At 47.0% G+C, this 14782-nt stretch overlaps 1 protein-coding gene across 2 annotated transcripts in view; it reads right to left on the reverse strand.

The window, feature by feature from the left end:
* Nucleotides 1–14782, reverse strand: part of LOC138480760 (rho GTPase-activating protein 20-like) — a 477633-nt gene that overhangs the window by 70720 nt on the left and 392131 nt on the right. For both annotated transcript variants that reach the window (XM_069612494.1, XM_069612495.1), the window contains exon 6: nucleotides 2763–2847. In XM_069612494.1, coding sequence (XP_069468595.1) covers nucleotides 2763–2847 — 85 coding nt within the window. The remainder of the gene's footprint in view (nucleotides 1–2762; nucleotides 2848–14782) is intronic.

Here is a 14782-nt window from a genome sequence, read left to right on the forward strand (position 1 = left end):
AGGCCATATTCACAGAAGTGTTTTATAATGGCACAATCCCAGAGGAAAGTGTTCCGTGAATCAGGCCCTAAGTGTTCTTGTATGTTAGTAAAGTGACAAAAAAAACAATCGATATCATGTATACACTGATAGTGTTATGCAATGGTTATCAATTGATTTGCCAACTACATGGCCATTAGTTTCGCCCTTCAGGGCTTTATCAAGGCAATAGTAACCACTTAAATGCCATCAATGTTGATATGGCTGATGTCCAAATAATAATTGTACAGGTAAGAAGTTACAGGTAAGGTGGGTGAAAAAAATAAACAAACTACATTGAAGAAAATTAAATAAAAGGAAAAAATTGGACAATACTATGGTTGGCACCAAGTAATGTACATGAGTTATTAATTCATAGAGCATAGTTCTAACCTCATAGCAAATTAGCCTAAGGCCCCATAGCAAATTGCTGGGTGCTTGTGATATAGGCAGATACAAAGCTAGACAGACTGGTAGCTAGACAACTTGACAGAGAGACAGACAGCTTGATAGACAGCGTAGATAGATACATAGATAGAGAGACGGGCAGAACGATGGATAGACAGGAAGATAGAAATATAGATAGATAGAAAGATAGACAGACAGACAGACAGATAGATAGATAGATAGATAGATAGATAGATAGATAGATAGATAGATAGATCAGTCTTGGTTGGAAGATAGATAGATAGATAGATAGATAGATAGATAGATAGATAGATAGATAGATAGATAGATAGATCAGTGTTGGATGATAGACAGATTGATAGATTGATGGATTGATAGATTGATAGTTCAGTCTTGGTTGATAGACATAATCAGGGAAATAGATTGATACTAAAGGTAGAAACACTGAGAGAAAAGGGGGGAGAAAAAATAGATGAGGGATAGATGAACAGTTAGATGTATAGAGCTAGCCAGATCATAGAAAGGCATTTCTCAATGAGATACGGCAAGAGAGAGAGCAAAATAGATGGATGGATGGATGGATGGATGGATGGATGGATGGATGATTGGATGGATGGATAGATAGAGCTGTTAAGATAGCACAGTGGGTTTAGTGCTCACTACTGCGATTGGTGTGCGATCTGCAGGTCGTAGTTTTGAATCCCAGCAAAGATAGATCAACATTTCATTCTTCTGAGGTCGATAAATGAGTACCAACTTTGTTTGGGTGATAATTGTATTGAAACATGTTGTTGTGAAAGTGCTAGATGAATAACACATTATAGAACTAGAGAGATAACGCAAAGACAGTGATGAAAAGATGGATAATTAGGTGCTTGCCTCGACATGGAGCAAACCTGGAGTTTGCAAGCTCCAATTTAAGGCAGGGAACTGGTTAATACCAGCTATTAGCATGGAAAATCAGGGAGATACATCGATACCAAAGATAGAGAGAAAGAGAGATTGCGTAAAAAGGGAGCGAGGAATTGATGGTGGATAGATTAATAGCTAGATGCGTAGATAGACAGAACTAGACAGATAACAGAAAGACAGTGAGCTCGAGAACTTTCCAAGTGCCGATCAACGGCGGGGGATATATCAGCCATTAAAGTAGAGCTTTGTGATAGGAGACATTGGTCATGAAGCACTACAGAGATTGGCGAGGGTTGACATATTTAAGTACTACAGATAGGTGGATGGACTGACGGACAGGGAGCTCACGAAACAGGCAGGGGTCTGTGTAGTATGCCAGTGGCTCTGGACCCTGGAAATGGCATTGCAAGTGCCTGATTCTGCACATGTTACAGTAAAAACCTGTCCTCTAGATCAGAGATCCATTCAGAAAAGAAAGGAGGTCAAACTTCTTGGTTGAGTGGATGGATAGATAGATGTATAGATAGATAGATAGATAGATAGATAGATAGATAGATAGATAGATAGATGTATTAATGGGTGTGTGAGTCAATGGATGGATTGCTTGTTGTGTGAGCAGATGGATGGATGGATGGATGGATGGATCGGTCGGTCGGTCGGTCAATGGATGGATGGATAGATAGATGGGTCGATGTATGGATGGATAGATTGATTGATTGATTGCTTTCAGGGTCAGTGTACAGAAGTTTGGATTGATGATGGGGGTGGATAGGTGGCAACGTGGATCATGATGGGTGGGTGAATAGATAGATGCATTTATTGATGAGTGTGTGGGTCAATTGATTAATTTATTGTTGTGTGGGTCAGTGGATGGAGGAATAGAAGGATTGCTTCATTTCTGTGAGGGTGGATGGATGGATGGATGGATGGATGGACGTATGCATGAATGGATGGATGGGGGATGGATGGATGGGTGGATGGATGGATAAATAAAGAGCTGAACAGACTCAAGAAAGGGGTGGGTTTAGGAGATGGATGGGTTGGTGGGTGAATGGTGAAAGTGTGCATGGAAAGTTAGATGGATGAATAGACTGGAAGATTCACTGGTAGGTTTAGGTGCCTAATGAGTGAATATTTACTAAAGGTAGACAGCGAAGGAAACCCTTTCGGTGTGACAGGGACAGTCATGTAAATGGACAGCTCAGTGGTCGGGAAGGCAGGGAGAGACCATGTGAACATAGAGAGTGAGCGATATAGATAGACAAGGAGGGCTACACAGTAGATACAGTTGCAAAGAGATATACAGTGAATGCCAGGCCAAGATATGAAGAGGGAAGCAGATAACGAGGCGGATATTGAGTTAGCAATACGGTCTGGCGGTCGGGCTGTGGCTGAACAGACAGATGCAGGCTCAGGCCACTTACCGAGGTGTACTCGTCGGCGTCCAGGAGCAGTATGTTAAGCGGCACCTTCTGCGGATACTCGTCCCGCTTCCTCTCGCTGATGTGCCTGCATCATCACCGGGTCAAACAAAGGGAAGGATGAGTGAGAGAGAAACAAGGAAGCACGGCCATTCACAACACAGCAGCTCTGCAGAGGAATGCAGGGCTGGCGGCAGCAGCGCCGGGAAGGCAGGAAGGCGCTATGACGCGCCACCAGGGCCCCGAGCCACCGGCTGGAGCCAGGCTGCGCGCACAGACCTGGCTGCGGCCAATGAACTTGCATTCCGCCGAGGACGTGACATCCGAGGCCACCGGACCTCTCCCCGCCCCCACTCGGGTGGGGCTGATGTTTGATTTTAATGCGCTATCTCCCCGGGACGATCTTCTAAATATAAACACTCCTTTTACAGGAGAAAGTCTCTCTGACAATGAGTGGGAGGAGGGACAATTTCCTGGTGCATGATTTGTCTCAAAACACCACCCGTAGCAGCGCATTCTTGAAGACTTGGCCAGGGAGGGGAGCTGGAGCTCCCTGGAATGGTTACCATCCCTTGGCAGGGATGATATACTCATATTCACATGCTCACTCTCGCCCTCACACTAGCTGCCACTCTCACACGTGCTCTCACGTTAACCCTTGCACTCACTCTCTAACACTCACTGCCTCCCACTCTCCCACTGACTCACCCTCACAAACTCCCTCTGACACATTCCAACATTCAATTCCACTTTCGGACCCAGAATGACCCTCCTAATCACACTTACACTCACCCTCACATTGACTACCACTCTGAAACACACTTTTAACCCTTCCTCACATTCCCTCTCAGACACTGCCAATGTCAATGACACTCAATATTATACTCATACTCACTCCGATGCCAGGACGTATCATTCCTTGATATGTTATGCTGTAGCACGGTATGGTATGGTATGGCATGGCATTACCAGAAAGCTTGACATTCACAGTGAGCTCCAAGGCTGACCTCCCCAGTAATCTTGACATTGCCTGTAAGCTCCCAATTTGACATTTCAAGTGAGGTCTCAGTTTGAAATTGAGTCACCTTCATATCCCTAAAAACTCATAGGGCCTCATTACACGGATGGCGGCGAACCATGGCGCTATAAGCGCCATGGTTCATGTCGGTAAAATACTGGCACCGCCTTGGCGGAAAGGGGAATTACCGCCCCATTCCAAGGTTGGCGGGGCGGTAATTCCCCCTTCCACCATTGCCCTTTCCCCTTCCCATTTTTACCCCATAGGGCATAATGGGAATGGGGAAGGCGCTAATTATGGTACCGCAAATTGTGGTACCGTAATTAGCTCCCTGGGTCCCTTTGCGGGTTGGTTTTTAACGCCTGCAAAAAGCAGACGTTAAATCCCCCAACCCGCCAAGGGACCTCGTAGTAAGGCGGTAAGGATTTACCGGTACCGGTATTTTACCGGTACTGGTAAATCCTTACCGCCATCCGTGTAATGAGGCCCATAGTGTGGCATTACTGATAGACTACATTCTCACTAAACTTGACATTCTAGCCTAAAAACAAGGGAAATAAAATGCTGAATGCGCTTTCACTGAGGATCCAGCAGTAACGAAAACGCGGAAACCCAGAATACCGGCAAAGGGAAGCAGGGATTAGGGGGTGTGCCCTGCTCCATTTGAATGGTATAATGGGTTCAGGAGTTGCAGGGGGTGTCCCCCACTTCCATTAAATGGTATTAGGCAGACAATAAAGTATAAAAGAGAAAAAAGGAACCCTGCAGCGGAAGCGCATGCCAACCAGCAGGGAGAAGGGTGAAACCATGCACAGGGAAGAAGGGAAGTGCGCCGCCAGGAAGTGTTTGTGGGTAAACTGTGGGAACATGGAACTGATTGCGCAGGGAGAAGGGTGAAACCATGCACAGGGAAGAAGGGAAGTGCGCCGCCAGGAAGTGTTTGTGGGTAAACTGTGGGAACATGGAACTGATTGCGCAGGGAGAAGGGTGAAACCATGCACAGGGAAGAAGGGAAGTGCGCCGACAGGAAGTGTTTATGGGGGACATTTTCAGACACAATATTATGGGGCGCGCAGTGATCACATTTCATTTTTTATTTATTTTCTTATTTATCAAGCGCCGAAAGCCCCCAGACATCAGGTCGCCACAAAGACATGCAGGACGGTGGAAACACAGGACGTCACAGAGACCCGAGGGGACTGGTAAAGGCACCTAAATGAAGAGATGGGTTTTTAAGAGGTTTTTAAAACGTGAACACTGGTCTTCTCTCCTTAATCCAAGGGGAATGGCGTTCCAAATTTCTTCCCAAACCCCTGTTTTTAAAAAAAATAACTCTGTACACCTCTAACATTTCCTTGGTACTGGAACTGAGGGGCCTTGTGGGGTGTGTGGCGTCAATTGCTCTTTCAAGTATTTCGGGGCGTAACCAGATGTACATTTATGAATCATGGTCAAGCCTTTGAAACGTATCCTTGCTAAAACGGCCAGCCAGTGCAACTCCCTACGGATGTTGGATACATGTTCTCTTTTTGATAGATCGTACACAAAACAAACAGTATCGTTCTGTATGATCTGCTGCTGGTCAATGCAACGAGACGAGGCTCCCAACAGCAGCGAGTTGCAATAGTCCAGTCGTCGTAGTATAATTGCTCTAGCCAGCGTGGCTCGTTGTTTTTGGGATAGGAGGAGTTTGGCATGCCTTAGCATATTTAGGTGGTGTTGTGTGCCATGAGTGATTCCGTCTACATGAGCTGTGGAGTCTATGTTTGCATTCATAAAGACACAAAGACTTTTTCACTTTTTTTACGGATGGGTGTAGCGTGTTTAGCAATGAGCATGCAATCATAGTCCTCTGAGAGCTTACCTCTGGCGTGTAGTTCAGTTTTAGATGGATTGAGTCACATAGAGTTGAGGTCCATCCAGTCGATGATACGAAGGATGTGCTCTGGTTCTAGTGGCCACTCAACTCCAGAATGAGTTTAGTGTTGTCTCCATAGTTGGAAAAATACACGTTAAGTTATGCCACCAAGCCACAACATGCCAGATAAAGGCCTAATGAATAGATTGAACAATGCTGGGGATAAGCATGCACCTTGGGGGAACCCCTCCTTAATGGGTTCAGGTCCTGAAGAGGCCCTCCCCCATCACACGCGCAAACTCCTATTACCAAGCAATGAGGAGATCCATTTGATGATGCTCTCGGAGCATTGGCCTGGAAGGGTCAGCTGGTTCAAGAGGCGGGAGTGATCTAGCAAGTCAAAAGCAGCCGATAGATCTAAAAGTATCAGCATGCCTGCCCTCATCTGTTCAATTATGCTCAACATTTTGGTCTGAAGGTCCACTAACACTGTCTCCGTCCCATGAACAGGACGAAAGCCTGATTGATATGGGTGGAGGATGTTCTTGAGTTCCAAGTAACTTTGCAATTGGCTGGCGGCGAACGTATCAATCACTTTGAGCAGGAGGAGCGTTTTAGTTATAGACCACAGATTGCTCAGGTTACTTAAATCTAGGTCAGGTTTCTACGGCAAGGCTGAGACAACCACATGCTTAAGGCTGACCGGTATGGTGCCGTCTTTGAATGAAGAGTTGACGAAGCGAGCAAGAAAAGGGGCGTAAATGGCAGGGTTTTTTGCCACACATTTACAGGGCAGGATATCAGCAGCGCAGGAGGTCAGCCGAGTACTTTTTCGAGATGTTGAGAATGTCTATTTAGTTATTTTATTTATTGGTCACTTGTTAGGTACTTATACAATGAGCAAAACTGTTTCAAAGTGCCCTATTGTGGTTAAGGACGAGAAAGCGAACTTCCCATTGTGCTGTACCTCCTTATCAAAGCATGGAGTTGTGCGCGATGTGCGGGGATTGCATAGGAGCAGCGAGCTTTCCGCGAGCCTGTGATATTTTGTCAGCAAATGATTGCTGAACTTTACAGCAGTCTTCATTAGATGGAACAAATTGGTCGGACTGCACCATGGGTTTTTCTAGGGTGCGATAGATTGCAAACGGCTTCTTGGGTTGGTTTTTGGCCATCTCAATTTGTTTATTAAGAAGTCTTTCTTAGTATCGCAAATGAATTGGTTGTAATACGCGCAGGCATGTAACCAGGCCTCTTTACTTTCCACAGATGGTTCTTTTACCCAAGCTCTTCCATTCTTCTCTTTTCTTGTTTGGCTTTGAGCAACAGAGGGGTGAACCAAGGTGACACATAGGACCATGTCCTAGTTAGGCAGTCGCAGTAAGCTCCAACTGTGCAAAACTGCAGAACACTGCACTGAGAAATTCAAAAGTATCCCCAACTATCATGGGGAGCGAGTTCCTAATGGAGGAAAGCCTGCTGGGCAACTCAAACTGAAAACACACTACACGTACCCTTGCGCTTCCTAGAACATAACGGCAGGCAACGGGCTGCAGCTCGCGACTCAACACGTTAAGCCCAGGCTTTTCAAACCCTCAGGACAAGAGGGTCAGCTGCATTCACGTAAGGTGACAACAGCTACAAAATACAATACACAAGATTACAATATCATGCAACGTATACAATCATCGCCTTCCCTTCTTGTTTGAGGTCAGTAGAAGTAGACTTCGGACCTTTAGCAGGGTCGTGTTTATGTTCTTTCATCCCAGCCATGATGTAGGCAACACCTACAACTTTGGTTTTGTCAATCTTACCGGGAATGTCAAACTCGGTGCTAAATGGTAATGTAAATTTGGGACTTTGATGGGAATGGCAAACTGACTGGCATTGTAATACTGTGAGGTTTCTGCACAGCTTACAGTGAGCTTACTAGGAATGTCAAGTTTCATGGAAATGTCAAATTGAAGTGTTTTGGCAATGTCATATTGGGATCTTACAGGCAACTTCGAGCTGACTAGAACTTGTGTGGTTACTGGAAATGTCTAGATTATTTTGAGTTTACTAATAATGTCATGCCTACTGGAAATGCCAATGGGAGAGGTTACTAGGAAAGTCACTTGAAATGTCATATCATGTCAGATCATCATGATATACTTTGAAAAAAGATATTATGATATGACATTTTTTTTAAGTTCTGTTACAATGGGCCTCATTACGACCCAGGCGGTAAGTTACCGCCTGGGCCGTGACTTTACCACCATGGCGTAAACTTCGTTTACGCCATGGGGGTTGGTGGACTTACCGCCCCATTCCGACCTTGGCGGGGCGGTAAGTCCCCAATCCCCATTTACCCTTCCCCATTCCCATTTTTGCCCCATAGGGCATAATGGGAGTGGGGAAGGCGTTAATTACGCCACCGTGAATTACGGTGGCGTAATTAACTCCATGGACCCTTAGCGCCATGGTTTTTAACACCTGCTAAAAGCAGGTGTTAAAAGCGCCATGGCGCTAAGGGACCTCGTAATTGGCGGTAAGGGGTCGGCGCAGCTAACGCTGGCGTAAACCCCTTACCGCCAGGGTCGTAATGAGGCCCAATGTGTTGTACATATCTTTCCTCAACATATACCACATGGCATGATATCAAGTCATGCATAATATAACATACATGTACATGCTAGAATGCCATTATAAACTATATGGTGTATTATGAAATATATAATTATTTGGCATATATCATGTAATGGCATATAGTACAGTATTTTGTGGAATGGCGTATGACATCTCCTCACATAACCTATTATTTCATATAAGACAGCACATTACATTTCATGATATCATAGCATGGCATGTCATGACATGAATCACTATTACCTAAAAGAGCATGGCATGGCATGTGACATCATACAATATCACAATCATTACATAATTGCATAATAAACTTATAATGTGCCATATCATGCTATTATGTCATGAAAATTCATAACAAGACATATCATGCCATACCATGACATTTCATAAGATGACATGACATACAAGGGCATGCATCTGGACATAGCAAGACAGTGCATGATGCAGCATCACATTCCAGATCATGAGATGAAATATCAGAATAGGAAATATTAGGTAATATCATGACATATTGGTACCTATATTATCACATCTGACATGTCACATGTTGATATACCATGACATAGTGTTAGGAAAGATTTCGTAATTGTAGGTAATTTTCCTTCCATGTGGCAACCCCTAAACTTTTTGCTGTTGTTTTCACCTTGTTCTTGACTTCGCCAGAGAAGTGCAGCCTTCTGCCGCACTCCTCTGGGCTTTCGCTCCTTTCTTACGGGGAAACTGACATGCCCTTAAGACAGTCAGTACCGGGGAACGCTGTTTCCCGTAGTTTCTTCTATCATGTTGCGGCTTTAGTGCAACATGACACAAGAGGGCACTGTAAGCTAAGTTACAGCTCTCTTGGGTCTCTAGCCTTCTACAGGCCCTAGATACTCTTTTAGGATGGTATTTGATCGGTGCAAGTCATTCAGGGACTCGAATGGTGGCAGCGATCGTTTTGTTTATTTTGAGCTCCTTTTGGCGTTCTGAGCACGTTTTTCGCACTGAACCCAAAATGGTGGCCTGGCTCCCAAAATGGCCAGACCACGAGGCTCCTTTGTCTTGTCCACTGACCGTCTTGCTCCCTTCACCTTCCCCAGGTCGAGAGACCCGGGGCCTTCCTTATTTGGGCATGTACTTTCCCGCGAAACGTGGTTGCTTTCGCGGGCTTCTACATGTCGTTTGTGTGCCTCCAGGGTGTGGGCTGGGATGTCTGGTCCCAATACACATCCTGGGTGCCAGAGAGTCTAGGGTGGTGTGAATGCCTGGGACCACCGTGGTCCGTGATTGGTCCACGTATGGTATGTGTGTTGATGAGCGGATCTCCCATTGGCTCCCCTCCGTTTTGGCGCGAAGGGAACCGTGGATAAGAGGGGGCTAGAAACACCACTACCATGTCGATCTCCTGAGTTCTCACGAACGAAGGAATACAGGAGCCAAGTATCCTGCAACCAAGAGGCTGGACCGAGGAATCGCTGGTGACCCGCTGAAGGAATCCTCCTTTGCACTGCTGTCGTCCTGTGGAACCCTTTCCTCCTTGGATCGAACCAGAAGGCCTGTACTGGTGCTTCGACCTTTGGAATAGCAGGAACAGCTATTCCCGGCGACTTCACCATCTCCTGCCAAGTAAGCCTTCGGAAGTGTCTCTGGGCCATCCAGTTGACTGACCAGCTTACAAGGGAGTCCTGCTCTGTAACTGCCGCCAGGTTGTGTTGTATTTCGAGTCCTTGTCACTCTCCCACGCTTCGTACGCTTGGCGTCCCCAGGTCTGAAGGGAGGAGTGTACATTTGGCTTGAATACACACGGCCGCTCCGTTGTCCTGCTGCGGCAACAAACTGTGCTGGTTTCGTCGATTGGGACGTCTTTTTGCTCTACACGACTACGAGGCGTTCCCTGCTCTTCTGAACCTGCCAGCTGCTGAAACTAACGTGGAGAAGCCTGGGTTTGCTTGCTTCGGGGACCGGTGAGTAGTTTAGCTAGGATCTGGTCGCCCTCCTGCAGCATCCCATTGCTTTTCCCTGCTGTGTAAAAACAGCACCCTTTTGCCGTACTCGCGCTCTGCTTCTGCTCGCTGTGGAGGCTGCGCTTGAGTTGCGGAACCCGTTCTCCTTCTGCTGTGCACTAACCCGAACTGCCTGACTTCCTCCGAAGAGCTTCCCCTTTTGCCCGTTGGCACCGGCGTGGCAGGTACTTTGAGCACAAGGCTCCACTCTTCGCAGGGCTCGGACTTCCATCTAGTTAGGTGCCTCTAAAGGCGAACTGAGTCAAAAGCGTTATCGCACTGCCTGTTTTCCTTTCCTTTCAGGTGGACTACATATTTCGTGCTTTAAACGCTTGCGACTGTGTATTTGTATATATATTGTGTTGATATGGTATGTGTTGGTTTAATATTGTGATATTGTGATTTTCTCGCTACGGCCATTGTTTTAAAGGCCTTAAAAAAATGTGTATCTATTTTTGATATAACAACTGTTTGGAGTAGTTTGTAAGCGCTCTTGCTTTGTGTGCTCATTGCGGGCTTTCAGTCACCCTCACCCCTCTTGAGACCTAGTCTTGACCGCCGCGATCGCTACCTTGATTGGTCTGGCTTGTCCAGAGGTTACCCTGTTCCAAGTAATTAGGTTGGCCTTCTGAACTTCTGCGCCACCAGGACAGAGTTCAGAAATCCGTCTTAACAAATTGGTGTACAGCGGTGGGATACGACTGAAGGTATCCAGTGTTGCGCTCGAACTAAGGCATTTCAGGTTATTCCAACCAGTACACGTAGTGAATTGTTGTAGTATAACTTTAAAAAGGCCATAGTCCTATCAAACAGTATGGAAACAAATACCTTGTTAACTTTAAATGCTTCCAAATCAGAAACGCTGAAAAAGATGTGTGCGGAGAGAGGTGTTTCCTCTCAAGGCACAAAATTGGAAATGATCCAGAGAATCGTGGCGTGGCAAGAAGCGCAGCTTGACGCTATAACTTCCGAGGACAGTGCAGAAGGTGGTGGGGCTGCTCTCACTGGTAGAACCGAAGGTTCTGCCGCTGCACTTATCCATCGCGACCACGAGGACAGGGAGGACGAGATGTCTAATGTTTCCTCTGCCAGTGTTGATGGGGATGCTATGCTTGAATTCAAGAAGCAAGAGCTGCGGTTTAGGCAGCAGGAGCTTGAATTCAGCATAGCCAAACTAAAAATCGAACAGGCAGAAAAACAAAAAGACAGGGATCACCAGTTGGAACTGGCCAAGCTTCAGGTTGCAAATGGGTCAAGGGTCCTGGACATGGGTCTGGGGCTTCCTCTCATCCACGGTTTCCGAAAGATCTGCTCAGTGTGTATGAAGAAAGGAATGACATTATGGACTGGCTGAATGCGTTTGAGTATGCATGCGAGGTTCAAGAAGTTGACAATGCTGATAAGATTGCGTGGTTGCTCAGTAGACTGCCCCATTCTGGCTGTAGTGCCATTATGGAAATGTCAAAGGCTGAGCGAGCTGATTTCGCAATGTTAAAGCAAACTCTCATTTTAAAGTTTGGGAAGACTCCGGCCCAATATTTAAAGCGTTTTCGAGAGTATAAAAAAAAGGAAGGTGGTACTTGGGTATCTTATGTCGCTGAATCTTTGAAAAACTTAACTGGCTGGGTTGAAGGTTATAAGGTTTCTACCTTCGAAGGCATGATAAATCTTGTCATGCTGGAACACATTTTTGCTTCTTCTTCCCCGGAGCTTAAGCAGCATTTGGCCGATTCGAAGGAGATAGATCCTAAGAAGCTGGCCATTGCAGCAGACTTATGGGTGTCACATCGAGTGTCCCATAAGGACAAAACTCATCCTGGTAAGCAGGAGGAAGGGAAAAAGTCCAAAGATATGGAGGGTGGGGAATCTGCTAAATCTTCTTCCAATAAGGGCCACAAAAAGAAAAACAAGGGTAAGACACAAGAGAACTCACAGGGCAGTGGAGGTCCGCCTCCGAAACAGAACTCTGGTTACAATAAGCCTCCCTACGTAAACAGACCCACTGGGGCTTGTTTTTCTTGTGGAGCAACTGACCACGTGAAGGGGGATCCCCGTTGTAAGGTTAGACCTTTGGGGGTCCACTCCGCTAATCTAGCCTTCTCCTCCTACGAGGAAGAAGAGATTACAGGAGCATCCTTCTCCTCAGACTCATTTTCCAGCGGAATAGAGGCTGAGGTAGTTTTAGTGTCCCTGGGTTCCTGGGAGCCTAAAGTCGCAGAGGCTTATGCTAGGATTCCGGATAATACCAAGCACTACTTTAAAGACAGTGTGCTGATCAATGGAGTGGATACTCCAGCTCTTAGGGATAGTGGGTGCAGTCGCACTGTAGTGGATTCTACCTTGGTAGACTCAGAGGAAGTTGCCAGAGCTACTCTGATGCCCACTAAGTTGGCTGACGGCCCCCTCCGTATGTTTCCCGTAATACCTGTAAATCTTACTTTAAATGGTACAGCAGTCAGGATTCCAGTGAGCATTCAGAGAAACGTCCCGGGAAAGGTCTTGTTGGGTAATGATCTCAGAGCTTTAGGGCTCGTAGGAGACACTGCCGAAAGACCCTACACACGGTCTCAAGCACGGGCAGCATTGGCCAAGTCCAATACGCCGCCCCAGCCGAAGGGGAAACCCAAGGCGAAAGGAGTCTGCAAGTCAAAACGAGGGAAAGAGAATACTCCCCCGAGCTCGCCTACCACTGCGGTGGAGGAAGTTGGTCAATCGCCCGGGCCTGACGAGGAGGTGGCGATGCCTGAAGTATTCGACCCCAACGATCATCCTGAACTAAAAGACTTGTTAGTTGAAGGAGGTCCTGATAGGGACGAATTCAGTAAAGGCCAACGTGAGTGCCCATCTCTGGAAGGCCTAAGGAGACAGGCCTGCTCCCAGCTTGAGGGTGAACCTCCTGGGAAGCATAGGATTTATTGGGAAGGTGGACTCCTGTATAGTGAGCCCACAGAGTCTACAGAAGAAGACCATAGGAGGTTGGTGGTTCCCCTTGCTGTTAGGCCCTTCCTCCTGCAGTTGGCGCATGAAGTTCCCCTTGCTGGTCACCTTGGTATGAGGAGGACCAAGCAAAGGTTATCCATGCACTTCTACTGGCCCAAGATGGGGGAGCAAGTAGAAAGTCACTGCAGGAGTTGTGCCGCCTGCCAGTTGTCTGGTAAGGTTGGCGCGACAATCCAAGCTCCATTGGTACCGCTCCCAGTTGTGGGGGTACCATTTGAAAGGGTAGGGATCGACATGGTTGGTCCCCTTGACCCGCAAACATCCTCAGGCAATAGGTTTATCCTGGTGCTGGTCGACCATGCAACCAGGTATCCTGAGGCCATCCCATTGACAACTGTAACTGCCAAGTCAGTTGCAGAAGCTTTACTCTGCATATTTACTAGGGTTGGCTTCCCTAAAGAAGTTGTGTCGGATCATGGCAGCAACTTTATGTCAAAGTATAGGCAGGCTATGTGGAAAGAATGTGGGGTCACCTACAGGTTCTCTTCTGCATACCACCCCCAGACCAATGGTCTGGGGGAGCGTTTCAACAGAACGTTAAAGAGCATGATTGGGGCTCTGGAGGAGCCTCAGAGAAGAAAATGGGATCTTCTTGTTTCATGCTTACTGTTTGCCTACCGAGAGGTACCACAGGAGGGTGTTGGCTTCAGCCCCTTCGAACTTCTGTTCGGTCATCCCGTACGGGGACCCTTAGCCATCGTCAAAGAGGGATGGGAGATGCCCACTCCCCCTGTTACTACCAACGTAGTTGATTATGTGCTAGGGCTCAGAAAACGGATGGTACTTCTGATGGGCTTGGCTAGTGATAAATTGAAGGCAGGGCAAGCGCTGGTGAAACATTGGTACGACCAGAAAGCTTCCCTCATCAACTTTACACTTGGTCAGCAAGTCCTGATCATGAATCTCATAAGGCCTCGAGCTTTACAGGACAAATGGTCAGGCCCTTGCCCAGTGGTGGAGCCCCTGGGTGAGGTTAACTATTCAGTGGACCTTGGAAGGCCTGGACAGGCTCCAAAAGTGTTTCACGTGAATAGGCTGAAGGCTTTCGTCCCAAGCGGCGAAATCGCAGCACTGCTATTGGCTTCAGACGTTGAGGAAGAGGAGTCTGAACCTCTACCCGACCTGTTCCCAAGCAGTCCTTCAGATAGCTCTTTTGAGGGTGTCCGAGTGGCCCCTCACCAAAATGGACAAGGCTCAGTGGTTTACCTTGGACATGAAGTAGGTGGAGGGAGGAGACAGCCTCTACTCAGTCAGGTACAAGCAGTACAAGACTGGCCTACCCCCACTACGCAAACCCAAGTGAGAGCCTTTTTAGGACTCACGGGGTATTACCGCAATTTTGTGGCAGACTATGGCACCATAGCTGCTCCTCTGACTGCCCTCACAACTCCGAAGAAACCCAAGAAGGTAACTTGGACCGACGAGTGTGAGAAGGCCTTCAATGGCTTAAAAGACTCCTTGTGCCAGGCCCCTGTGCTTAGGGCCCCTGATTATCAAAGACCTTTTATCGTGCAGACGGATGCCTCTGACACTGGGA

Source organism: Ambystoma mexicanum, chromosome 5p (genome assembly GCF_040938575.1).
Source record: "Ambystoma mexicanum isolate Mex_15411 chromosome 5p, UKY_AmexF1_1, whole genome shotgun sequence".
NCBI classification, from domain to species: Eukaryota; Metazoa; Chordata; class Amphibia; order Caudata; family Ambystomatidae; genus Ambystoma; species Ambystoma mexicanum.